The 26,775-nt window shown below is 34.2% G+C and overlaps 1 protein-coding gene across 1 annotated transcript in view; it reads right to left on the bottom strand.

Annotated features, from left to right (window-relative positions):
* Nucleotides 1-10,596: 10,596 nt before the first annotated feature.
* The window catches only part of LOC133327488 (fringe glycosyltransferase), a 43,555-nt gene continuing 27,376 nt past the window's right edge, over nt 10,597-26,775 (bottom strand). Inside the window, exons 4-7 of the mRNA XM_061536006.1 lie at nt 20,650-20,752; nt 14,270-14,408; nt 10,938-11,112; nt 10,597-10,859 (exon numbers count right to left, since the gene is read on the bottom strand). Of these exons, the coding sequence (XP_061391990.1) occupies nt 10,624-10,859; nt 10,938-11,112; nt 14,270-14,408; nt 20,650-20,752 (653 nt within the window). The 3' untranslated portion in view covers nt 10,597-10,623. The remainder of the gene's footprint in view (nt 10,860-10,937; nt 11,113-14,269; nt 14,409-20,649; nt 20,753-26,775) is intronic.

The raw sequence follows: 26,775 nt of genomic DNA, 5'->3' as shown, positions 1-26,775 counted from the left end.
TAACATGGACAGACGGATGGACGGACGGACGTACATGCATAAATCGACTCAGAAAGTGATTTTATGCATATTCTCAAAAGGAACCATGTGTCTATCCCGTTTTCTTTTGCCTGTTACAAACATATGCACAAAGACATAATACCCTGTACCACAGTGTTGTGAAGGGTACGAAAAGGGGGTTATATGGGGAAGACCCCAAAAAAGGGGAAAATGTTAAAAAAAATTTGGTAAGATTTGTTACAATATACGACTAAAAAATACCAAATGGCAGCGAATTCGGTTGAAAAACGCGCTCAAGAACCCCAAAATACAGAAAATTGGGGTACCCTTATATGGGGGCTATCCGAAAAAATAGACCTATATTTATAATTTTTTGTGGAGAGATTTGGTACCTATTAAGAAATAAAAATACTAAATTACAGCCAATTCGGTGGAAAAATACGATCAAAACCCTCAAAATAGTGAAAATAGGAGTTACCGTTATATGGGGCTACCAGAACAAGTGGATCTATATTTATAATTTTTTGTCGAGACATTTAGTACCCAATAAGAACCCAATGTACCAAATTGGGCTCAGTAACCCCAAAATACCGTAAATTGGGGGGTACTATTATATGGGAGCTATGCTATTCGAACTTGACCGCCTGCAGACAAAATACAAACCTATGCAAAATTTCAGCACCCTATCTCAATTCCTTCAGAAGATAGCGTGATTACAAAAGACGGACGGACGGGCATGGCTAGATCGTCTTAGAATTTTACTCTGATCAAGAATATATATGCTTTATAGGGTCGGAAATGAATATTTCGATGAGTTACAAACGGAATGACAACATTAATATACCCTCCAGACTATGGTGGAGGGTATAAAAATGAAGCATACTCGTTTTATGAAAGTTTGAAGAAGAGAAGGTAAAAAAGAAAGATGGGAACAGGAAAGAAACACTACTGACCACAATTAAGGAAATATTATCTTCTTCCATGAAACCGATATGTAAAATTATAGCGACTTCGATTTGGATTTCATTGGGTTTCTCCCTCATAAAACGATTACCCCCTTTATTAGGTATTGAATTGACTCTAATTTGAATTTTTGAATTCCTACTAAAAATAAGCAATCTCCGTCCACGTTTTGGTATATCCCCCAATGTGACATTGCATGACCTTGGTGGGTAAATAATTTCTACACTAAACATTTGAATAAAGTATAATACAATGGAATGCGACGTTTTCGTTATGTTGGATGTCCTAGCACAATTTTCTAATTTGATTGACAGTAGTTCGGTATTTCGCTTTAACCTGGGCTCAATTTATGATAGAAGAGCCCCGATCGATCTATTGTAGCTTTAGTGGAGCATGGACAACTTACAAATACATGATACTTATAGTACGTGTGTACCTACCTTGCGGTCTTACCCCAAGCTGTTTGGATTTATACAGTTCGAGACTGGTCACCCACAGGCCTTACCCACGGTCTTACCCCAAGCTATTTGGAGTTATACAGTTCGAGACTGGTCACCCACAGGCTATATTCTCTGTTCAAGTTCATGGCCAAAGCTAATATCCACAGGCTCTCTACAATGCTACAATCGCTGAAAGAGGATAAAAATAAAATGTGACCACCAACATCATTCGACATTAATAGCCGCCATGAAATATTTTGCCGAATTCCCTAAGCTGGGTATTCGCCATAACAATAGTTTTCTTAAGAGTACTTCTTGCGTAAACTATTCCAAGGAACGTGTTTTTAGTGTCTTCCTCAGAGTAAACCAATATTTGCCCGGTCGATCTTAGAAAATTCGGACAGGACTAACTATGAGTATGTGTATAGTCAAGAGATGCATCCTAACGCAGCCTTTATGAAGAATATTGACTCGAAATGGGAGCAAATTAAATATGAGATCTGTACTTATAAGTGAACAGGAAGTATTTGGTGTCGAAAATATATATGAGAGCTAAATCTAAACAGATTTTCTGAAGAAATTGGAATAGGATGCTGGAATTTTGTTCGGGTTGTCTTATCTCTATGGGTAGATCAAGTTCGCTAATGGGTCCACGCTCTCTTATTACCGATTTTTTTTTTTTGGATTTTGGATACATTTTTCAGGCGAATTGAATATAATTTGTGGGTACAAAATCTCCAAAATAAATATTAGTCCACTTTTTAGGCTAGGCCCAATCTTTTAGGCGGTACCTCAAAATTACACAAGGAATACTATGCAGTATTAAGTTTACAATCAGATTTATTTATAGCTCCTATGTTCGTCCGATTTTGTGTAAATGATGCACCAAAGGCTTTATATTTGGTCGCATTACATGCATTGAATCACTTGTGTCAAAGTCTATTCAAATTTAGAGATAGCTCCCATATATATGTTCTACCGATTCATCCAAATGTTGAAACATTTGGCTTAGTGAGACAACAAGGGGGTGTATTCAATTTCGGTGAGTAAAATTTGCTTTAAATCCGTAAAGATTTAGATATAACTCCCGTATATTGCAGATATCGATATAAGGCGTTGCATGGCAGCATACTGATAAGATCATGCCAATTATCCTTAAAATCGAACCAGATTTACATATAGCTCTTATATAAATTTGTGTTCGATTTCACACAAATGGTACACCAAAAACTATAAGTCTACAAGGAAATTTGCGTAGATTTTACTATGATATATTCATGGATTGAAAAATCGATTTATCGAGATTAACAAAGTTCTGTTGTCGTAGATTTTTTATATATTAAAAAAATGTTTTAGAAAATACACAGTGTATTTCTACCCTTCCCCACCCTGTGTATTATGTCTTTGTGCATATGTTTGTAACAGGCAAAAGGACACGAGATAGATACATGGTTCCTTTTGAGAATATGCATAGAATCACTTTCTGAGTCGATTTACGCATGTCCGTCCGTCCGTCCGCTGGCCATGTTAAATTGTAAACAAAGTACAGGTCGCATTTATAATCCGAATAGGATGAAATTTGGCATAGGTCAGTTATTTGCCGCAAGGACGAATCCTATTGAAATTGAGGAAAATCGGTTCAGATTTAGATATAGCTCCCATATATATTTTCCTCCGATTTCATGTAAATGGTACACCAAAGTCCCTGAACATCATTCGATTTACACGAAATTTGGCACAGCGTACTGAATTAGGTCTAGAATGACGTGTGTTAAGTTCCCTGAAAATCGGTCCAGATTTAGATGTAGCTCCCATATATATTTTCGTCCGATTTAACGTAAATGGTGTACCAAAGTCCATATATATATTTCGATTTGGATGAAATGTGGCATAGCGTAATGAATTAGGTCTAGACGGATGTGTTTCAAGATTCCTGAAAATCGGTCCAAATTTAGATATAACACCCAAATATATTTTCGTCCGATTTAATGTAAATGGTGTACCAAAGTCCCTATATATCTTTCGATTTGGAAGAAATTTGGCGTAGTGTACTGAATTAGGTCTAGAATGATGTGTGTTGAATTTCCAGAATACCGGTCCAGATTTAGATATAGCTCCCATATATATTTTCGTCCGATTCAATGTAAATGGCGTACCAAAGTCCCTATATATCTTTCGATTTGGAAGAAATTTGGCGTAGCGTACTGAATTAGGTTTAGAATGATGTGTGTTGAGTTTTCTGAATATCGGTCAGATTTAGATATAGCTCCCATATATATTTTCGTCCGATTCAATGTAAATGGTGTATCAAAGTTCCTATATATATTTCGATTTGCACGAAATTTGGCATAGCGTAATGATTTAGATTTAGATATAGCTCCCATATATATTTTCGTCCGATTTAATGTAAACGGGTCACCAAGCGTAATGAATTAGGTCTAAAATGATGTGTGTTAAGTGTCGTGGAAATCGGTTCAGATTTAGATATAGCTCCTATATATCTTTTCTTCCGATTTTATGTAAATTGTGCACTAAAGATCCAAAGTTTGTCTGATTGTCACACAATTTTGTACAATGAACTGTAGTTAATATAAGTTATATATAGCAACTCTTTATCTGACCAAATGAAAAATTTAGTATAGGTTGCAGAATCCATTTTCGTGTTTATGGATCCATTTTCGTGTTTATGGTCTTTCAACGTCTGTTAGGATCCAAAGTTTACTTTTTTCCTTACTAGTTTTATGATCCGTTTTATCAATTAAACTCTATAAAAAACCATAAAATATCTATAAAAGTAATTAACTCCCTTTTCCGTTTGAGGTGGATCACATTTAATTTATGCCACTGTATATATTACATTTGGTTTAATACTAGTTTGTACTACATCGTCGATACATATGTATATGTATGGAAATTACTTTCGTAATACCTTAAAATCATTAACGATTCTAACACAAAGATACCATCTTCATTCTTGATAATCAAATTTAAAGAATTTCTAAAATTTCTATCATGTTATCGAATAAATTGGAAATTAATGAACTCTAGATCCTCTAACATCATTAAAATAAGCCATAAATATTTTTAATGATGATATGAACGGTTAAAAGGTAAATTCTTTTAAATGAAATAAACACCAAATTTATAGCAAACACACAGACGCTACTACTACTGCTCAGGGCTGAATACATATAACGAATGAGGGAAGGGCTCCTAAGCGACATAAAACAACAGCAACTATTTTGTTTAAAAAAGTGTCATTCTTATTCAAAAATATGTATCATTTATCAAGTGTGGTCTCGAAAGAGGGCAATATTAACGGACTGATCGTCGTTAAAACAGCCTGCGTATATTTAAAGGAACTAATTCGGTTTCGTATGGTTCCTTAAAAAATTGGTATAACAACTCAGTTTGGCAAATGTCGAATTAAAGTCTTATATTTTTTGAGACATTTTCAAGATTGAAAGTATGAACTCTAAAACTCTCACTTTTTAAGAATCATATTAAAACCTGGCGATATTTTATGTTACTCTTTGTTGGTATTGTAAATGGGGTATATCGTTTTATGTGTTGGTATGTATTGGTTTTAGTAGAATTTTCCAACCGAAAGGGCTCCAATCTATCATACCGGGTTATTAGAGGCTGGTATATATATATATATATATATATATGCACCGAAAATTCCATTTCCATATCCCTCTCTATTATCAGTAGTTTAAAAGCTTTAGATGAATTCGGCTAACGAAACTGCTGTAATAGAAAAGATAGTGAAAAAATTTTATGCAGACAATTTGGATAGTAGTTCCAACCTAATGAGGGCTACACCAAAACGTGGACCCATATATCCCATTTGCAATACCAAACATCCTAGTAATTCTAGCAATGTCTTTGTAAATTTTTTAAATTTTTAGTGCGTCTTCTAATACATGTACATAAAGTTAAAAGTATTTAAAATAATATGTGCATCAACACCAACTTAATGTTAATTTTTGATCACGCCATTTTGGACTAGTACAGCTCTTGGAGCTCTTCTCGTATATTCCCAAAGTGGAATAGGGTATAATTTTGTAGTCCCAGTCCTTACCTTCCTTTCCAATGATTCCAATTATTTCCAGTGCCCCAATGGATTACTTTTGTTGTATCTAAAGCATAGGAATTCATATTTCCCCTGAAGATTTTGATCAGTGCATAATAAAACGTACTATGAGGATTACTGAAAAGGATACCAATAAATTTCGGGTGAAAATCCATGGCTTACACACACACACTGACGTTAACATATGTGTGCCTGTAGCAACAAATCCCCAAAGTATCCATCCATCCATCCATTCAACCATCCCATGACGGCTATGTTGATTAGCATCGGCACCTGGTGCTGGGATTATTACGACAATGCGTGTGTTTTGTTCATGGACTCGTGTTTGTTCGTTTGTTTGATTTAAGGCCGTATGGAAATCCACAGTAGAAGCCGCTGTTTATGTATTTGTTGTTGTTATTCTTGGTTGTAGGGTTGGTATTTGATAGAACGATTCAATCGTGTTTATTTTCGACTTTGTTTACGTAGTGTTTTGGTTCTCAAACATTAATTTCGATTATGGCTATGTTTTATTCCCTGTGTTTTCGTCTTCTCCTTCTGTTTTGGCTCCATTTGGTTCGGTTCGTTGTGGTAACATTAAATACACCTAATTGACTGGACCATTATAAATAAATCTGACATCAATCAATACGACCGTTATGTCAGTCTCGTTCTCTCTATACAATCTCTCACCGTACAATCTTATAAGGTGTGTGTGTGTCAGCATCTAACGATTGCGGTAAACTAGAGTTCAAGTGGCTCTTTCACATTTGTTGCCGGATTTTTTTTTACATTTTCCCCTAATGGGAACAAACACTTAGTGTTCTGTTTGACGATGTTAAATGTAAATTTAATAGACTTCTCCGACATACAAACAACGTTAGGCTAATAAAATATTTGTAGTTTAATGTTTCTTTGAAAACATTCACTTGATTACTGATAAAGAATCCCTTAAACAATAAACAATCATTAATTGGTGTGCTTCGTTGCGGTAGAAGTGGTTTCAAATGTAAATATTTGATGCTAATACCAGTATGAATTAAAAAGAAATGTATATAAGTTAAAAGAAATAGTCAATGTTGAAGCATTTAAAATAAACAAGTGAAAAAACTTTGGATACCCTCCACCATAGGTGCCCGAAAGGTACTTCAAATGAAAATACAGGGAATATAGGGTTGGGTGGAAACTGTTGGTTCAATATAAAAATTGTCATCGCAGAAAAAAATGTGTGCGTACGTCCCTGGAGGCTATACCTAAAGCAGGACCAATATTGATTACATCATGCATCAAATTAACGAAAAAATGGACCGAAACTTTTGGTACCTAATAAAAACTCAATGTGCTGAATTTCAGAGAATTCGGTTGAAAAACGCCCTCTAGTTGTCCATTTATGGACCGATATAATTTATCTTCGAACTTGACATACCTGCAGACAAAACACATCCATTTGCAAAATTTCAAAACCCTATCTCAATTCCTTCATGGACATGTCTACATTCTCTTAGAATTGTAAACTGATCTTGAATATGGAAATGAGTATTTTGATGAGGTACAAACTGAATGACAAAATTAATATACCCTCCATACTATGGTAGAGGGTATAGAAAGACCCAAACTTACACATCGCTGAGAAAATATTATTAAAAAGAATACTGTGGAAAACTTAAAAAATATATTCCTTCGAAAATTCCAGGCTGATAGCTCCATTCCCCATTCCATGTCCTTTTCCCTTAAATGTCCCTTAAAATGTCCTTTTTTCATACAGTTCTAAATACACTTGCAAAAATTTACATTATAAAAGCCTTTTTTTATACCCTCCACCATAGTATGGAGGGTATATTAATTTTGTTTTTCCGTTTGTAACTTATCGAAATAATCATTTCCGACCCTATAAATTATATATATTCTTGATCAGCGTAAAATTCCAAGACGGTAAAAGCATGTCCGTCTGTTGTAATCATTCTAGCGTCTAAACGAGTCGCTGAAATTTGGTATATTGAGTTGTTATTGGGTACCCAATTTCTCCACTAAAAATTATAAATATAGGTCCACTTTTTTTTGGTAGCACCCATATAACGGTACCCTCTAAATTCAGTATTTGGGGGGTTTTGATCGTAGTTTTCAACCGAATTGGCTGTAATTTAGTACTTGGAGTTCTTATTGGGTAGCAAATCTCTCCACTAAAAATTATAAATATAGGTCCACTTTTTCTGGTAGCCCCCATATAACGGTACCCTCTAAATTCAGTATTTTGGGGGTTTTGATTGTAGTTTTCAACCGAATTGGCTGTAATTTAGTACTTGGAGTTCTTATTAGGTGCCAAATATCTCCACCAAAACGAGTTGAGACAGATCGCCAAAATTTTGCATAGAGTCGTATTTTGTCTGCAGGCAGGTCAAGTTCGAAGATGGGATACATCGGTCCACTTTTAAGCATAGCTCTCATATAAAGGTATCCTCAAATTTTACGTATTTTTCTTCCTTGAGCGCGTTATTCAACCGAATTCGCTGAAATTTGGTATATTGAGTTGCTATTGGGTACCCAATTTCTCCACAAAAAATTATAAATGTAGGTCCACTTTTTCTGGTAGCCCCCATATAACGGTACCGTCTAATTTTCAGTATTTTGGGGGTTTTGATAGTAGTTTTCAACCGAATTGGCTGTAATTTAGTACTTTGAGTTCTTATTGGGTAGCAAATCTCTCCACTAAAAATTATAAATATATGTCCATTTTTCTGGTAGCCCCCATGTAAGGTGGGTACCCTTACATGGTAGCCCCCCATGTAAGGGTAGCCCCCATATAAGGGTCAACCGAATTCGCTGCAATTTGGTATATTGGTTCTTATTAGGTGCCAAATATCTCCATCAAAATTTATAAATATAAGTCCAATTTTTCTGGTAGCCCCCATATAAGGGTACCCCCAATTATCGCTATTTCGAGGTTATTGAGCACGTTTTTCAACCGAATTCGCTGAAAGTTGGTATTTTGTAGTCGTATATGGTAATAAATTTCCCTACAAAAAATGATTAATATGCACCCCCTTTTTGGGGTAGTCCCCATATAACTCACTTGTTTATATTAAAATAGTTATGTAATTTGTTCCGCGTTTTGGGTTTGGTTCTAAGACTCTGTTGTAATCATATCACCTGCGGAGGATATCGAAATAAAAAAACTAGAACGTAAGGTTCGATAATGAACTATATATGAACTATAACCCGTATTTAGACCTAGCCCCTCCGTGGGAGGTACCAGAAGGACCAGAAGTGGACCGATATTCCCCATCTTCGAACTTGAACTAAATAATAAGATGGCCAAAGTTTGGATGAAATCAAAATTTTTTGAAACAAATTTGGTCCAAAAAACATGGGGTCTAGAACCATCTTAACCATGTCATTATCCGTAAAGCTGAGGGCATAATTGTCCATTAAAAATTTCTAAAATTTGCTTTATAGTTTACGTTGTGGTTTACATAACCGGTTTGTGGAAATGTCGATATAGGTCCACTTTTTGGTATTTTCTCTATATTTTCATTTCAAGTAACTGTCAGTATGGACGGTATCGGCCCGACCGAACTTAACTTGTTATTTTGTAAAATAGTCTCCTACAAAAATCCACTTTGTCTCCGAAAGGCTATATAAAAACAAGTGTTTGTTAATTATTTCCATAATAAACATTTATTTCATTCATATTGTTATTATTTATAATATTATACTTTTTCTTTAGTACATTATTTACAATTAATCGGTAGGAACTTTTCTCTATACATAAACACATTAACAATATTGTTCCTTTGTGATAATTATTATATTCTATCGTGTTTTCTCTTAAAGAGACTAGATTACTTTTAAAAAAAAAAAAAAATTGCCAATAGTTTATTAAACGAAATGGAAGCATTTACAATTAAAATATTTTATATAACACATTGATAAAAAAAATAAATGAAGGAATCTATATTTTATTATATAATATATACTTAAAGTTGTTAGGGGCTGATTGAAATGTGCAAGAAATGATCAAACATTGTATTGTTAACACCGATACGTATTTTTTCAAGAATCTATAAAATATTTGATTTTTTTTGTCAAAGATGTAATAAGTGCTAAATGATATTGGATTATAATCATGACAGATGGGGGAAATATCGATTAAAGAACACATGTGTGTTTGAACCAAATCCGATATTTAACACAATTTGTTGTCGATTTAAAATGCAGCACCTATAGACAATCATACGCATGATAAATCGATGTAGGATGTAACCGTTTAGTTCCATATCTTGCAAGTAGATTTTTTTCCAAATTAAACAACCTCAGAAGCCTCAATGGACCACAAATTTATTTTTATCTGGTTTTCTGGGCGCTCTAGAGGCAACAATTATGACTTGAACCTCACGAAATGTACACGGACGAATAAACATCGTTGTTGTGATGACAAACTGTCAATATTGACTTTTGGGTGAAAAAAATAACATTTGAATATTATCCGGGAATACATGGTCCGGAAAAGTTGGAAATGTATTAAAGAGGGATGGTTGACCTTTGTAATATTCAAATATAATGTAAAAAATATCGTGAAATGTTGCCCCGGCATCGGATTTAGGTTTGCATATAATTAAAGTTCTTCCATAGTTACTGGGGTTTCAGATATAATGCAACGTATCTTCCAAGGGTGTGGCGTTATTAAATTTGTTTTGTAATCTGGAAAATGTTGTAGGGACAAGCAAAAAATCCAATCTCAAAGGGTTTATTTACATAAACTTGTTCTTAATTTATTACCAATTATTTTCAATTTATACAAAAATTATAATATATCAATTCTCTTCATTCATTTACATATTTTATTCGTGTTCATTAACTTAACAACTTAAAATTAAATTACACTTAAAAAAATATTTATAATAAATTAACGGGAAGCACAATGTTTTTTACAATTTGATTTGATTTGTTTTCTTCTTCTATTGTTTTGTTGTCATTGTAATATTAATAAACTACATCACAGATTTTTTTTTTTTAAATTAACAAAAAGTTGCCTTCTTCAACAAATAACATACAAAAAATAGTTACAAAAAATTTAACCACCACATTTTCTAAATAAATTGCTTTTGTTTGTTGTTTTTTTTTAATTTTTTCATTCTAAAGATCCAATCATCTATGAGGACAATAACTAAAATATGGAAATAATTTACAATGCAATGAATAGAAACGACGTGGATCGGTTTTGGTATCGAAACCATCCACTTTAACAACATTCCATTGATTTTTCATTAAAGCATAGCTGAAGGACACTTGATCCTGATAGGTGTCGGGTCGTATAAATTCCATGGGTTCCAAATGGGAATGGAAATTGTCGACAACTGTTAGGGGGACCTTGAGTAGATGTTCTGTGGAAGATGAAAATAAAAAAACGAAACATTTAAAAATTGAAAACATAAAATGTAATCACACACACACAAACTTACCTATAATAAAACCCATGGTAACATCATCAGGAAATCGTATTTTATCACCAATACTTATAAACTTGCCACCACCTGCTATCGGTAACATTTTCAATGTTAGGGCTCGACTCAAACAGAAACCAGCACCACCTGTTGCAAACCAGAATGTAATCTTTTTATTCAGTGTCGTGTTTTTCTGTAAGGACAAAGGAAGCAACATTTTATTATTAAAAAAATAATAAATAAATCTCAACATCATAGTAAGGAGCCTGAGAAGAGGAAAGCTAAGCAAAGGGAAGAAGAAACAAGAAAGTGTATTATGTATTAAATGTTGTACAGGGATTTAGTTGCCTTGCAGCATCAACTTGTTGTTGATTATCTTTCTTGGATTTTTATCTGCTCGTTTTATTATTAAGCATTTTATATGTTTAAACGGCAATCGCAATTAAAGACAATCTTTTCTTAATTCTGCAGTAATATTATACAATCTGTGCCCAGAATGTATAGCGAAAAAAATGAGTGTTTCGGCTAGGATGAAGTATTTATATCCGTAGTGGAAATTTATAATTTTGCCAAGAAGAGTGAAGTGATAATGTTACAATGTGATCTAAAATCGGAAAGGAAACGTTGACCTGACAACTTGACCGCCTTGTTCAGCCGAAGTTGAAGTTGTACAATACTTCCAAAGAATGTTCGTAGAATAAACAATTCCCAACAAATTTTCGCCTGTTTCATAGACAAAATCGATCAAGTGACGACTATTCCGCTTTAATTCGGACCCCAGTTACAGAGTAGACTTTTTTTCTTTTAGAAACAAAAAAACGGAACTCCGTTATTCAGTGGACGCTTATCTTTAGAATAAAATACGGACCCTACTGAGGAGACTTTTTTTATAGAAAAAAATCTGATTTCAGTACAGACATTTTTTATAGAAAAAATCAGACCTCAATAACTGAGGTCGGAATCTCCATGACAGAGAAAACCAGTATGGAAAGTAGTAAAGTCGGACGGGGCCGACTATATGATACCCTTCACCACTTTGGATATATTCAGCAGATGAATCCTAACAGACGTCGCCTTTTTAAAGAACCGATAATAAATTTTTCATTTGGTCAGATATAGAAGCTATATCTGAATCTGAACCGATATCCACGAAACTTAACACACATCATTCTAGATCTAATTCATTACGCTGTGCCAAATTTCGTGCAAATCGAAACATATATAGGGACTTTGGTGCACTATTTACATTTAATAGGGCGAAAATATATATGGAGGCTGTATCCAAATCTTAAGCAATTTTCAGGAAACTTAACACATATCATTCTAAACCTAATTCATTACGCTGTGCCAAATCAAAAGATTTAAAGGGTCATTCGTAGACTATTTACCTAAAATCGGGCGAAGCTATATATGGGAGCTATACCTAAATCTGAACCGATTTTCACGGAACTTCGCACACATATTTCTAAGCTTAATTTAGTACGCTGTGCCAATTTTCGTGCAAATCGAAAGATATATAGGGAATTTGGTGGACGATTTACATAAAATAGGACGAAAATATATATATGGGAGCTATATCTAAATCTGAACCTATTTTCACGAAACTTCGCTCACATCATTCTAAGCTTAATTTAGTACGCTGTGCCAATTTTCGTGCAAATCGAAAGATATATAGGGACTTTGGTGGACCATTTACATTAAATCGGGCGAAGCTATATATGGAAGCTATATCTAAATCTGAACCGACTTTTCCTAATTTCAATAGGGTTCGTCCTTGGGCCAAATAAGTGACATGTGCCAAATTTCATCTAAATCGGATCATAAATGCGACCTGTACTTTGTTCACAAAAATACATGAATGGACGGACGGCCATGCGTAAATCGACTCAGAAAGTCATTCTATGCATATTGTCAAAAGGAACCATGGGTCTCTCTCGATTATTTTTGCCTGTTACAAACATATGCACAAAGACGTAATACCCTGTACCACAGTGTTGTGAAGGGTATAAAAATATCCGATCTCAAGACCTTAGATTTAAGGATTTTTCCAAGGAAATTCCCTTAAAAACAGTAGATCCTATTTTCCTTTGTTTTTGCAAAATAGTCAGGCTGATTCCCCCTTTTTTTAATAAAAAAAACAACTATTTATTAGTGGGGAATGTATGGCATTGTTTGCCGATGGCTAAGGCGTGGATCGCGTCACGGATCCTCATCAGTTCCCTTAGTTTTTTGTTGGGATATTCCGTCTCTTGTAACAAAGCGACGTACTTAGCTGACCAACGACATAAACTGCATGAGAATTTCGCTGGAGCCTCACTTCGAGGTTAACAAGGCAATACCACACCTTTCCCACTCATGTGTGTTGTCACATCGCGACAAATGCACACAACGACTTTTCCCATTCTATTTTCCACTATAAAATACGACCTCAGTGATAGAAGATTTCTTTCCATAGAAAAAATCCGACCTCAAAGCCTGAGATTTCAGGATTTTCCCCCCAATAAATTTCCCTAAAAACAGTAGAACCCTTCTCCCCTACTTTCCACTATATCTCCAACGTTGTCTCTACCCCCTCAGTTCACCTCTCTTGAATCAAATGTGATTTAAGATTCTATGGAATCATCCCGTAAGCAACATGCACGTGCTCCGATGGCAGTAAAAAAAAAAAACAACAACAAATAAAAACTATCCAAAGGTTCATTCTAATATATCGGACCATTGCTTTCCTCCAGCACTGTGGCCATATCCAACTCTTTCACTAATAAAATTATGACTTCCCAGGCTGATTATAGGCTTCCTATATGCCTGTGTTATACCTGATAGGTGTTTTCGATTAGATTTTCCGATACCAATGTGGTTCGTTATAACCGATATGTCGTTCTAAAAAATGTCCTTATAATTAATTTCGACTGACCTGATTTATTTATTTTTTAAATGATGGCATGTGGTTTGACGTTATGTCTTCTGTATAGTGAAGAGAAGGGTGTTTGGAACAACAACAAACTCCCTGCCTAACTGTTGTTGTATAACAAAAAAACAGCCTTCAGCCAATTTAAATGTCCACTTAACCAATCAAGGTAAACTGTACTTTAATACATCACCACTTCCTTTCAACAATTTTTCCAATAAACAATAACTTCTAAAGTTACCAGGGCAGTGTTCGGTACATATTATACAGCCAACAAAATTTTGTAAAATAAATTAACCATGAAATATGTTGTGTACAAAAAATGTATGTATATTAAACGGGGTTTTATGTTGATTTAATATATATGCGTATAATTAACATTGAGAGAGATACAAAAGCAAAGGGTAATAATAACAGTAAAAATATATTTCATTATACTCACACTATCCAAATGGATTTCCAATGGTGATGATATACTCGGCTTGCCCAAATACCAATCAACAGTGGGACTGTATTCATCTAACAGCTTTACCAACCGAGGAATATTTACATAGTTGTCGTCATCGAAGTGGCAGAACCATCTGAAAAACGAAAAAGGTGGGAGAGATAATGTTATTAAAGACTATATTTTAAAAAAGTAAAAAAAAACTTGTCAGTATTATTATTGTGTATATATACTCACTTACCCACCCTAATACCCTATAGCTCCCCACACAATTGGGTTTGCATACCCAAAAAATATATACTGTATGTGGTTAGGTAAGTTAGTGTTTGTCCTGTTTTATGCTTGATTTAGTCTTCATTGCCTTGCATCATTCGTTTTTTTTCTTTTATATTCTTCTCGTTTCTTTTTTTAACTGTCAAATCCTTTCAATTTCTTCCTTTTTTATGGATATTCGATATTTTTTTCTTACACAAGTGGATTCTGAGTATCTTTTGAAGATACATCTTCATGTTTCAGTTGTTCCAAAGGGAAAAGCTTAACAATTTATGTTTTCTTAAGAGCATCCTTAATTTGATTTTTTTAAAGATATTAAGTGAATGTGGTGAAATGTGAGATGGTATACCCAAAACAAAAATACAAGGGATACTGATTTTATGTCATGGTGTTGTCGTTGTGAAAGGAGTCTGTGTTCATCGTCCATAAGAAGAAAATATTATATTGCAAATTGAGATATTTCGAAAGGATTTATAGATGGATGCAAAATCAAAAAACAAAAAAAAAAAAAAACAACACTTTGCATTGACATGAATAAATTATGATTATGTTTTTACACTATAAAATGGGGTTTGTACACTACAAAATGAGTATATTTATTTTATTCGCCCATATTTTCATACTACCTCATCATAAAAGTTTAAAACCATTTTAAGCTTCTTCTCAGATGGAATATCATTCCTAAAAATATTCGTCCAAACGTTCGAATAGCCCCCATGGTACTTCATAATATTCCAGGCTTTGGGGGTTTGAAATGAATCCACTTTGAACAATACTACGCCGAATGAAAATTTTAACCAAATCCTCCGATGTTATAAAAAGAATGTTTCGGATATTTATATGGGGGATATTAAACTCAAGTGAATCTATGCTCAAAACACAATGATATCATAGAAACTACTGGGGACCAGAAATATTAAATTGCAGACAATTTTGCTGCCAACTTTCAAAAAAAGTCCACCTGTCCTCGGTTACTGAAGAGACTTTTTTTAATAGAAAAAATCTGACCTCAGTTACTGAGGGGACATTTTTCTATAGAAAAAAATGTTCTCTGCCACTGAGGAGAAAATTCGAACCTCAGTAACTGAGATCGGATAGAGGTCTATAGAGGGTATTTTATCTATAGGAAAAACCAGTGAGCGGAGCAGTATAGTCGAACGGGGCCGACCATACGATACCCTACACAACTGCCACGCAACTCAAATTTTCTGCGGATGTTTATTCCGAGCATGGGCAATATTTCGTGATGTTGGCAACCTCTTGCCCGATTAGAGGTAAACAGCACCTCTTCCTCACACTGACATATTTTCCGAATATTACGAGTATTCAGTACAGCTATTGTCCTGATTCCCTTCACCGTGGGTTGTGTTGTGATGTTCGGCTTTCATTTGTGGTCTATATATCGACTTGAAAATAACACAAAAAATTAAGTTTTCGGTCTACTTCACTCCAAAATTATTATCTGATCATCACCGAAAATTATGGGCGTTCTCCTTTACCATAACTGGAACCTTATGGAACATTTCAAAGCGATCAGCGCTATAGTTCCGCGCTCTAGAGTAATAATGGGTTACTAAATAATATACGGATGCGGAGATACCTGTTAATATTTAGGTGTAACTCCCACATTCGAGCACATACAACAATATAATTGGTATTAATTTAAAGGTCAATCACTCCTCTTGGATATAATATCAACTTCTCGGGTCTATGTCATTCAGGGGTAAATATATACGCTATAGAATACAAATTTTGTCATTTTTCACACAAAAGTCAGGGTCCATTTGACCCGCTAAATATTGACCAATCTTTATCAAAACAGGCATGCTTATTCTTTGGCCCGATCCCCTTCTCCATGCAAAAATTCACGATGTTCGGGCCATTATTGCGGCCTCTGGAGCGACCAGAAAACCCGACAAATATTAACCGATCTTTCCCAAAAACAATAGGGGTCTTCATTGGCCAGAACCCATCCTACATGCAAAATTTCGTGAAGATTGGTCCATAACTGTGGCCTGTATCGTGTTTACAAATTATAATGGACAGACAGACGGACGGACGGACACACATGTCTAGATCGACTCAGCTAGTCGAGATATGACGATCGGTACACTTAAAGGTGGGTCTAGGACCAATATTTCGCGGCGTTACAAACTTTTGGGGCTGCACAAAGCTATAATACCCTGACAACATAGTTGTGTAGGGTATAAATATATTGAAAAATTCAAATGAAACCAATTCAGTAGAAAGTTTTTTTTTCCAAAATATTACCCGCAAATGTAAATGACACTTGTGCGATATTTCCAACATTGAAAATATGTTTCAACTAACAACTAAATTTTAAATGTTCAACACCAAATTTCAAACATGTTTTTTTTATTTCGTTTTTTTTTTCATAGAATTTAGAGTGAAATTCATAAAAAGCGTTGTATTTTGTTTTTGGTTCCTTATGTTTATGGCATATAACCCAAATGTTATATTTGTGTGTTATAAACGTTCACAAAGGGAACATGGGTATGTACGTATGCATGTATGTACCAAAGAACACGACGAACAACTTTTGTGTACAACACTTGTTTTAGATGGGCGACAATGTTGCCCATTTAAAAACACAAAAAAAAGAACAAACAACAAAAACAAAAATTATATATAAAACAACTTCCATTAAAATGTATATGTTTTATATGATGTTGTAAGCGCAAATGTCATTAAAAATACGAATGAAGGAAAATATGAACAACATCATATTATTTGTGTGTATATGTCTGTGTGCTTTTATTTCTTAAAGAAACATAAGGTGACCATACACACACACACACAAATGAGTTGCTGCTAAATTTTATCCGGTTGCCCTAGAAATTCAAATTGTACGAAGGTCAGTAACTAGTTGTCCCAGTTGTCAAGGAAATTTTTATACTCAAAAATTTTAAAGGGTGTTTTTGTGAAGAGTGATATTTAATGAAGGGGCATAATATGTTCTTAATATTTTATAGTTTCATGAAATAAAAAAAATATTTAATAATACTTCCACAGTTAGTTCCTATATCAAACCATTTTCAATACCATTCAACCTAAGAGTAGTAGCAATGTATGTCCGCCAAAAAGTTTTAATCTCTATCTGCAATATGGGGAAACCTCTTATGACTACCCGTTTAACGAGGAAACTTTTGCGCACGTCTTTTTAAAGAATAATGTCAAAAATTCTGTTTCTGTGATGAGAGATAAATAAGTATTGGTCATTGTATGACGTGATTTTGTTATATTTTTACAAAGTATTACAAATAAGTTTTAGGTTGGGGAAAAATAAATCCATTATTACATTTTTTGTAAATTGTTTAAAACAGTCATGGTCGATTTTTAGCTCCTGGGCGATGTTACAGATGCTAACATGCCGGTCAACTTCGATAATTTCTCCGATTTTATCGACATTTTCGACGACCGGCCTACCATTTCGAGGTGCATCTTTAACATCAAAAATTCGTGAACGGAATCAATGAAACCAAAATTGCACATAATTGGCTGTTACAGTATCGGAACCATAAACACCATTTACAATTTTAGCCGCATGTCTTGCATTTTCCCCATTGTCAAAGAAAAACTGTAAAATGTACCGAATTTTCTCTTTGTTCGCTTCCAAACAAAAAAACAGCAAAATATGTTTTTACTGTGAAATGTCACCCTTCCAACGAGCATAAATCTGAAGTTGTTTGATCAATACTTTACGAGAAATCTATCAGTACAGCCATCTGTCGAAAAAATGATGGATTTCTTTTTCCCAACCGAATATTATGGGCCCACATTTATAAATAGTCTCCATATTAGTTTGGTACATGTGGAGGGTAGAACAGTACCACTATACAAATTTTCAATAAAGTCCTGATTTTGGCATATAAGTCATATAATTTCCTTCCGATCTTTTAGGCAAAAAGTTTTTAAAGAAGGTCAAGGTTTTTACATAGTTCTCATATACATGCCGGTAACTTTTCATCTACATCGAAGTAGATCTATGCTTCAATGAAGCCCCCATATATGTAGGCCACTCCCATGGGCATTTTCTAAATGAAGTGGCTCTGAAGTGACCTTCCAACATTTTGGTGGGTAAAAACATTTTCGCAGAACATTTGAAATATAGGCAACATTTTGACATTGCCTTCATATAAATGTACTAGGAATTTCCAATGCCTGCGGAGTATTTTCTATCCGATATGTGAAAAATGTTTTAAGGGGACCCCCCATTCTCGGGGTCAAAATTTTTGTTGACTTAATTCCAATCTACACTAATTCAAGAATGTCCCTATAAATTTGCATACGAAAATCTCAACAATTTTCGAAGATATAGCCGATTTATTGTGTTAGCATCAAGTGAAAGCAAGAGGGCTTCTCAAACATTAAACGCGTTTTTCTCTAAACATCGTTTTTGCGAATGCGGGCACGACAACACTAAAACTATTAACCCAATCAATTTCATTTTGGGACGTTTCTCTGTGAGTGTGTAGCTATCGTATGAACTATGATAAAGCCAATCGGTGAAGATCTTCCTTATTTTTTAACTTGATTTTTAGTCAAAAAATCGGCAATTTTCCAAAAATATTTTTTTAAAGGTCCGCCATTTTGTTAATTTTTGTGCGAAGTCAAAGTTTATATGGCAATTTTCCAACCTAAGTGTCTGCTATTTTCCCAAAAAATAAAAAATCTCCCGTTGGACAACCCAGATATATTTTACGGATGTCGAATGCGTGGACCTGGTGTAGGAGAGTACAAGTTCGTCCTATCCGAAATTAATTTTGTTGTTCCTTGTGTAATGTGGGTAGTATCTAGTTGTTTTGCCCTTCAATATCACGGAATGTCACGTTGTAGCTCCTACAATGAGAATATACCGCTATAATCTTCAACATATTGACAAAGGGTGCTACCCTTTTATAGGAGCTATGTCATACCATGAACTTATATTTATTAAGGATCCAGCTTTCATGAGCCCTTAATACCCAATTATACGAAATACATCTAAGGTCTTCAAAATGCCGTAAATTGGGTGATATCGTTATATGGGAGCCATACCAAAACTAAACTTATATTAACAATTGTTGGTAGGAAGATTTAACACCCTATGAAAACCTTAATAATCAACTCAGAACCAATTCAGGTGAAAATCTTGTCCAAACTCCCTAAAATATCTAATAATGGAATTTACAATTTAATTGGGGCTACCTGGGCAATATTGATCGGTTTTTTGTAAAGCGATTTTCTGCTTAATGAGAATGCCAGTTGAAAGAGTAGTCAGCAGAGATTTCCCCATACTGAAGGCAGAGATTAGGTTGGCATTGAAAAGGGATAGATGTTTTCTTATATCCCGCTCTATATTAGATATTTTGTTAAAGTGGCTATAATTGGACCTTCGGGTTCTTTGGGAGCAATACACGTCTTTGCACGGTATTTTCAATATTGGTCCGTGTTTTAAAATAGCTACCATGTAAAGGTCACCTGCACATTAGGTATCGTTGCTTCTTTTTCGAACTGAATAGGATGTAATAATTGTCTATCCGCGTACTTTGGTTTGAAAGTCTTTTAAGTCCATTTTAGGTTCTAACCCAAATATACAAAATATATTGCGCTACGCCAAAAACTAAATTAATACCATTTAAAAATACAAACCTGTAAATATATGAATGTGAGTAAAAATGGAATTAAGCCACTTGCAAAATAAACCACTCATATACTGGTCCCGCTTTTTTAGATTTTTTATGGTTCTGGCCACAAATTCCAATTGTTGGCTATACGTTGAGACCATGCTTTTCAGATAATTTAAAGGCAATCTTAAATTATACGATTTTGTCGTATTCAGGTTAGTTTTCGAAACGAATGGGTAACTTTTCAAGTTTTACTCATGTTGGAGGTAATAACAATAAAAAAATCCCACATTGAACCTTATTTACAGAAATTATATGTAACCTCTTAAGGACTGTGCATCAAATTTAAACATTATGCCGTAAAAATTTCACATTTGTTTTGCAAACAATTTTGAAAATTCTATCATGTCAATAACATTTCCTAAATTTATTATTTTTTTCACAATAAACATACACGTATTGTTAAATTGTACTTACTTTTTACCGCTTTCCAGGAAAACATCTAATTCTGCGGACATTTTGCAACACAAAGCTTTACGGAAATGACCCTGGGAACATTTTGTGTTTATTAAATGGCCATCTGAAAAAAAAACAAACAAGTAGACGTTAAAGATCATATTTGTGTATTAAATATATTTCAAGAAATAATTACACAATAAAAAAACGAAAAACATTTAAATGTTCATTAAAATTCTTTAATATCCCATCTAATTTTTAACTAATTGTAAGAAATGAAAAAGTAAATGAAAAATAAGAGAGCCAACAAAAAATGATAATTGTTACTTTGTGAGTGATTACGTTGATCAGTTTTTATTTGTCGGTCGGTCGGTCTATCTGACCTTCCGCATTTTTTTCTTTTGTCCATTCCACACATATTTTTTCTTCTTCGTCGTAACAAAAAGTGTGTTTTTTAACCACAAAGCTGCTCCCTAATGAGACAAAAATTATTGAAATATTTCAAATTGTTTTTTATCGCTTTATCAACTTTAAAAGCGTTGCTGGCGAAGACACCAACAAACAAAAAATAAAAACTTAAGGAGTACCCCTCAATCACTTGATAAATCCCCAAATGTAGCCATCCATTTGCTGGCCGCCACACAATACTAATAATAATAATAAGGGCTACCTAAACATACAAACAACAACAACAGTATAAATTGCTTTTAAGAAGATGAAAGGACAGACAGACATACATACGAACGAATGGATGGATGGATGAACATTGTTGTGAACAAACGTTGGGATAGCCGGCCAAAGCCCACAGACAAAAAACGAGATAAAGATAAAGTGGAAGAAAAAAAGAGTTTTTTTTCGCTTTTAACGGTTTTGGAATTTGGTCCTAATCAAAATTCCAGTAGTCATGTTATGTGTTCGATGATGCTTCTAAAGAATGCGACAAATGGATGATATTTGGGAGTGTGTGTGTGAATGATTTTTTAATATCTTAACAGCGACATACATATGTGTATGCGTGTATGCTAGTTACTTTGTTCTGAATGTGCCTGTTTTTTTGTAGAGCGTACAATTATAGATTGTTTATGAGCATACCGGTGCTATCTCTCAGTTGAAAGAAAAATTATTGTCGAGACTGAGACATTCATCACAAGATAAATGATATCCCCTCGTTGGAGAATACTTAAAATTATTGATGGAGAGTATTTGATGGTCCTACACGCTAGGTGAGAGGGTATATTAATTTTGTCATTCCATACTTAATACTTCAATATTCCACTCACAAGGGTTAAGGATTAGAATTAACAAGTAAAAACGTCATTAAGCCCGACCATGTCATACTTTTTATACACTCCAAAAACCAGGAGTGTACTCAAAATTCCTTAAATCGGTAGATACATTTATATGGGAACTATGTTCTCGTTGTTCTCGTATGCGGTAGTAGGTAGTTAATGCTCTAAAGAAAATAATTTACAATTACGGACACTAAGGATTGGGTGTAACTTCAAAATATGGAGGTGGGGTTGGTTTTTCTCCAAGAATCCGATATGAGAAATTATAGTCACTATGATGAGAAAATTCGGTTTAAAACTTACTGTATAAAAACTCGAACCTAAAATACGGTTTGCCGCCCAATATCATTGAATGCCACATTGCAACCACTATAATGGAAATATGTCGCTAAAATCTTCCACATACTGACAACAGGTGCTTTCCTTATATGGGAGCAATCTCCAAACATGAACCTATATTGAACCCTTTATACCTAATTACAGCCATTTCGGCGGAGAAATACAGTCAAAGCATTCATGTCAAAATATAAACCCATATTAAGTGTTCAGCATCTATGAGCCTTTTATACCCAATTACACCCACATCGCTAAAATCTTCCAAATACTGACAAAGGGTGCTTCCCTCATGTGGGAGCAATCTCCAAACATGAACCTATATTGAACCCTTTATACCCAATTACAGCCATTTCGGCGGAAAAATACAGCCATAGCCTTCATATCAAAATATGAACCCATATTAAGTGTTCAGCATCTATGAGCCTTTTATACCCAATTACACCCACATCGCTGGAAAAATGCAGCCAATGCATTTAAAATACCGTAAATGGGGTGGTACCATTGTATGGGAGCCATATCAAAACTAAATTTAAAAATTGTTGGTAGCAAGAAAACCTTAAAAATCCAATTAAAACCAATTTTGTTGAAAAACGTGACCAAGCCCCAGAATACCGAAAATTGGTATACCATTGTATGGGGGGCTATGCGGAATCTTGGGCCAATATTTAGTAGGGATATTTTCTACTCAATGAGAATCCTAAATATATAATTATAGCTAATTTATTTCAAACACGAGCTTATACTTCGAAACGCTCCGAAATTTGGGATATGGCTTTATATTTGGAAAAATCCTAAACAAAATACCAAATTACATCGGATTTGTTCGAAAAACCTGCCCAAAATGTAAAATACTGAAAATCTGTGGGAAATATGGGAGATACCCTATATTGGTCATTTTTGGGAGGAACATTTTCTACCCAATGAAAACTCAAAATATCAAAGAAATATCAATTCCTTTGAAAAACGTGCCCAAAAGTTTCAAAATACCGAATATTGAGAGGTTATTTTATATGAGGGCTGCAAAATAAGGATTTATATTGCAAACTTCAGCATAGCTGTTTATTCAACTGCTACGAACAGGGAATGTAAAGCCTACACTGTTTGGACAAGTTTCCAAAAACTTCAAAATGGTGGAGTATCTTCATATTAGGGCTATAGCTAAATGTGGACCGATATATCCCATTTGCATTTACCACACCTCCTAGGAGTGGCAACAATATTTGTGTAACAATTGGAAACTCTGTCTAAAATATTGCGCTCAATATCGTGATTCGAGCAGACGGGTATTTCGAAATCGCATAGTATTTTATTGTGATTGAAAATGGGCTCTCCGACAAATATAGTGCGGTTTTGCGTTGACCCATTTTTTATATACACTTCAACATACTACAAATTATTCATACCACAAATATTTAATTAGAAACATATTTAAATATTAATTTTCCACTTAAAAAAGGAATCCGTTTAATTACCAATAAATTGAACAATTTAAAATAACAAAAAAATATGTTTTTTTAATATTCATAATATACATTACCCCGGGCTATGTGGCAGATATGAATACATTCCACCAACCTAACAACAGCAACAAAAAATTAGTTCACAATTTTCTAATTAAAAAACTAATTTAATTTTTTCCCTTTATCGGCCAAAAAAAAGTAAACCCTTTTTCAGTGATATCGAAAAAAACAGCAGAAAAAAACTTTAAACTCAAAACTCATTTTGCAATTCAATTAAAAATGCGGGCGAAACGTTATTCAGCAGATTATTATTGTTCAGGTATTCATCCTGACGGGCAACAGAAACACCAAAACCCAATCATCTACTGGAGCAAGAATGTCTAAAAAGACAACAGAATATAATACAACAGCTACCCTGTTCTGCACCGCGCCGCACCGCCCTTTTCTCTCCTAAATCCGCATTGTAGTTGCGTGCCTTGCGATGAGTTTACGTAGCGATGAAGAGGATCGTGTTTTTATAATAACTACTATTTTTTGCACCTCTCCGTGTTCGTCGATTATTAATGGATATGGGCGAAGAGATAACCTAAAGCATGATGATGACGATGCTGCTGGTGAAAAAAATATAAACCAAACTAAATGAAGTGAAAACATTATAGAGAGTGAATCTGAATGGCGCATCCCTAAAGAATTGCAAAAAAAAGACAAAAAAGTTTGTGTGAATATTTTAAATGGGGATTTGAAATGGTATGTTTTAACGGTAGCAGTATTGACGATTAGCTAGTAGAATCCAGAAGAGATTTTTTAAGACTGAAAATTACTGTAAGGAAATTCTCTACTTCTTCTAAAATTTGTGTAGCAGTTATCCAGAGGAATCTTCTATAACAAGATATTCCATTGCCCTTGAAGTTTATATCCCGTAAATATTGTTAAATTAGAGGTACTCCATAAACATTTCATATACATTGATAAATAAAATAGTTTTATGTGACGATTCGATAATAAACCAGTAATAAAAATAGTAAAGTCGGACGGGGCCGATTATATAATACCCTTCACCACTTTGGGTATATTCAACAGATGAATCCTAAAAGACGTCGCATTTTTAAAGGACCAGTAAAATGAAATTCGATCCATAAACATGTCATTCTGCAACGTATACAAAATTTTACATTTTCAATGATTTCAGGAAACTTAACACACATCATTCTAGACCTAATTCATTACGCTGTGCTAAATTTCGTGCAAACTGAAATATATTAAGGGACTTTGGTACACCATTTACCTTAAGTCGGACGAAAATATACATGGGAGCTAAATCTAAATCTGAACCGATTCTCACGAAACTTTACACACATCATTCTTGACCTTATTCATTACGCTGTGCCAAATTTCGTGCACATCGATGGGACTTTGGCGAAGCATTTATATTAAATCGGACGAAAATATATATGGGAGCTATATCTAAATCTGAACCGATTTTCCAGAAACTTAAAACACATCATTCTGGACCTAATTTATTACGCCGTGCCAAATTTTGTACAAATTGAAAGATATATAGGGACTTTGGTGAACCATTTACTTAAAGTATGACGAAACTATATATGGCAGCTATATCTAAATCTGAATCGATTTTCAGGAAACTTAACACACATCATTATATTTCTAATTCATTACGCTGTGCAAATTTCGTGCAAATCGATAGATATATAGGGACTTTGGTGCAGCATTTACATTAAATCGGACGAAAATATATATGGGAGCTATATAGAAATCTGAACCGATTTTCACGAAACTTAACACAAATCTTTCTGGACCTAATTCATTAAATTTCGTGCAAATCGAAATATATATATAGGGACTTTGGTGGACCACTTACATAAAATTGGACGAAAATATATATGGGAGCTATATCTAAATCTGGACCGATTTTCAGGAAACTTAACACATATCACTCTAGACCTAATTCATTACGCTGTGCCAAATTTCGTGCAAATCGAAAGATATATAGGGACTTTGGTGGACCACTTACATAAAATTGGACGAAAATATATATGGAGCTATAGTTAAATCTGAATCGATTTTTCCCAATTTCAATAGGGTTTGTCCTTGGGCCAAATAAGTGACCTATGCCAAATTTCATCTAAATCGGATCATAAATGCGACCTGTACTTTGTTCAAAAAAATGCATGGACGGACGGACGGACAGATCAACATGCGTAAATCGACTCAGAAAGTTATTCTATGCATATTCTCAAAAGGAACCATGTGTCTATCTCGTTTCCTTTTGCCTGTTACAAACAAAGACATAATACCCTGTACCACAGTGTAGTGAAGGGTATTAAAACCTCATCGAAATTCGTCAAATTAGAGCCTTGTTTTTGTATAGCTCCCATATAAAGAAACAATTAATGTTAGGTATTCGGTATGCCCACCTCATGGTGAAGGGCATTCAAAAGATAAGGTGGAGTATAAATTAAATTTGCCACATTTACCTTATATTTACTTCACTGATTTATATTAGGGGAATATTTTCAGTTTTTATTAAAAATTTACCGTTTTCATAATTTATAGATAATTATTATTATTTTTTTTTTAATTTTTAATATTTTTTATAACATCTTCGCTCAGCACTCAACGCAGCCACAATAAACTGACGCCTGCACTACCACATTTTCCCCAGTATTGAGTTCTTTAAAATCATCAACCTTATCATATTCATCAAGTGGCTGGGGCTCAGTTGTATTAATACAACATCAACAGTGGCCACAATGAGGCGGTCAAGTAGGCGGAGCAGTTTGATGTGAAGCTAAATTGGAATTCTTTTTTTTTTTGCTTCAGAAGATGTAAGGAATGAGTTCCTCTCTCACACACACACAAAATGGAGTTCAACAAATAAGGCTACAACATAAAATATTACCAACTTTTAGAAAGCAATTAACGTCTTTTGATGAAATTTGTTCAAGCAAAGAAGCAAAAGTCGAGGGCAAGCAAAACCGAAATGAAAATCGAAAACTAAATTATAAACAAAACATTGCTGGCAAAAAAAAATCATCACTGAT

This window comes from Musca vetustissima, unplaced genomic scaffold (assembly GCF_032173495.1).
Source record: "Musca vetustissima isolate MV318-11 ecotype Yass unplaced genomic scaffold, APGP_CSIRO_Mvet_v1 utg38030, whole genome shotgun sequence".
NCBI classification, from domain to species: Eukaryota; Metazoa; Arthropoda; class Insecta; order Diptera; family Muscidae; genus Musca; species Musca vetustissima.
Note: the sequence above shows the minus strand (reverse complement) of the source record. Positions and strands in the feature narration are given on the sequence as shown.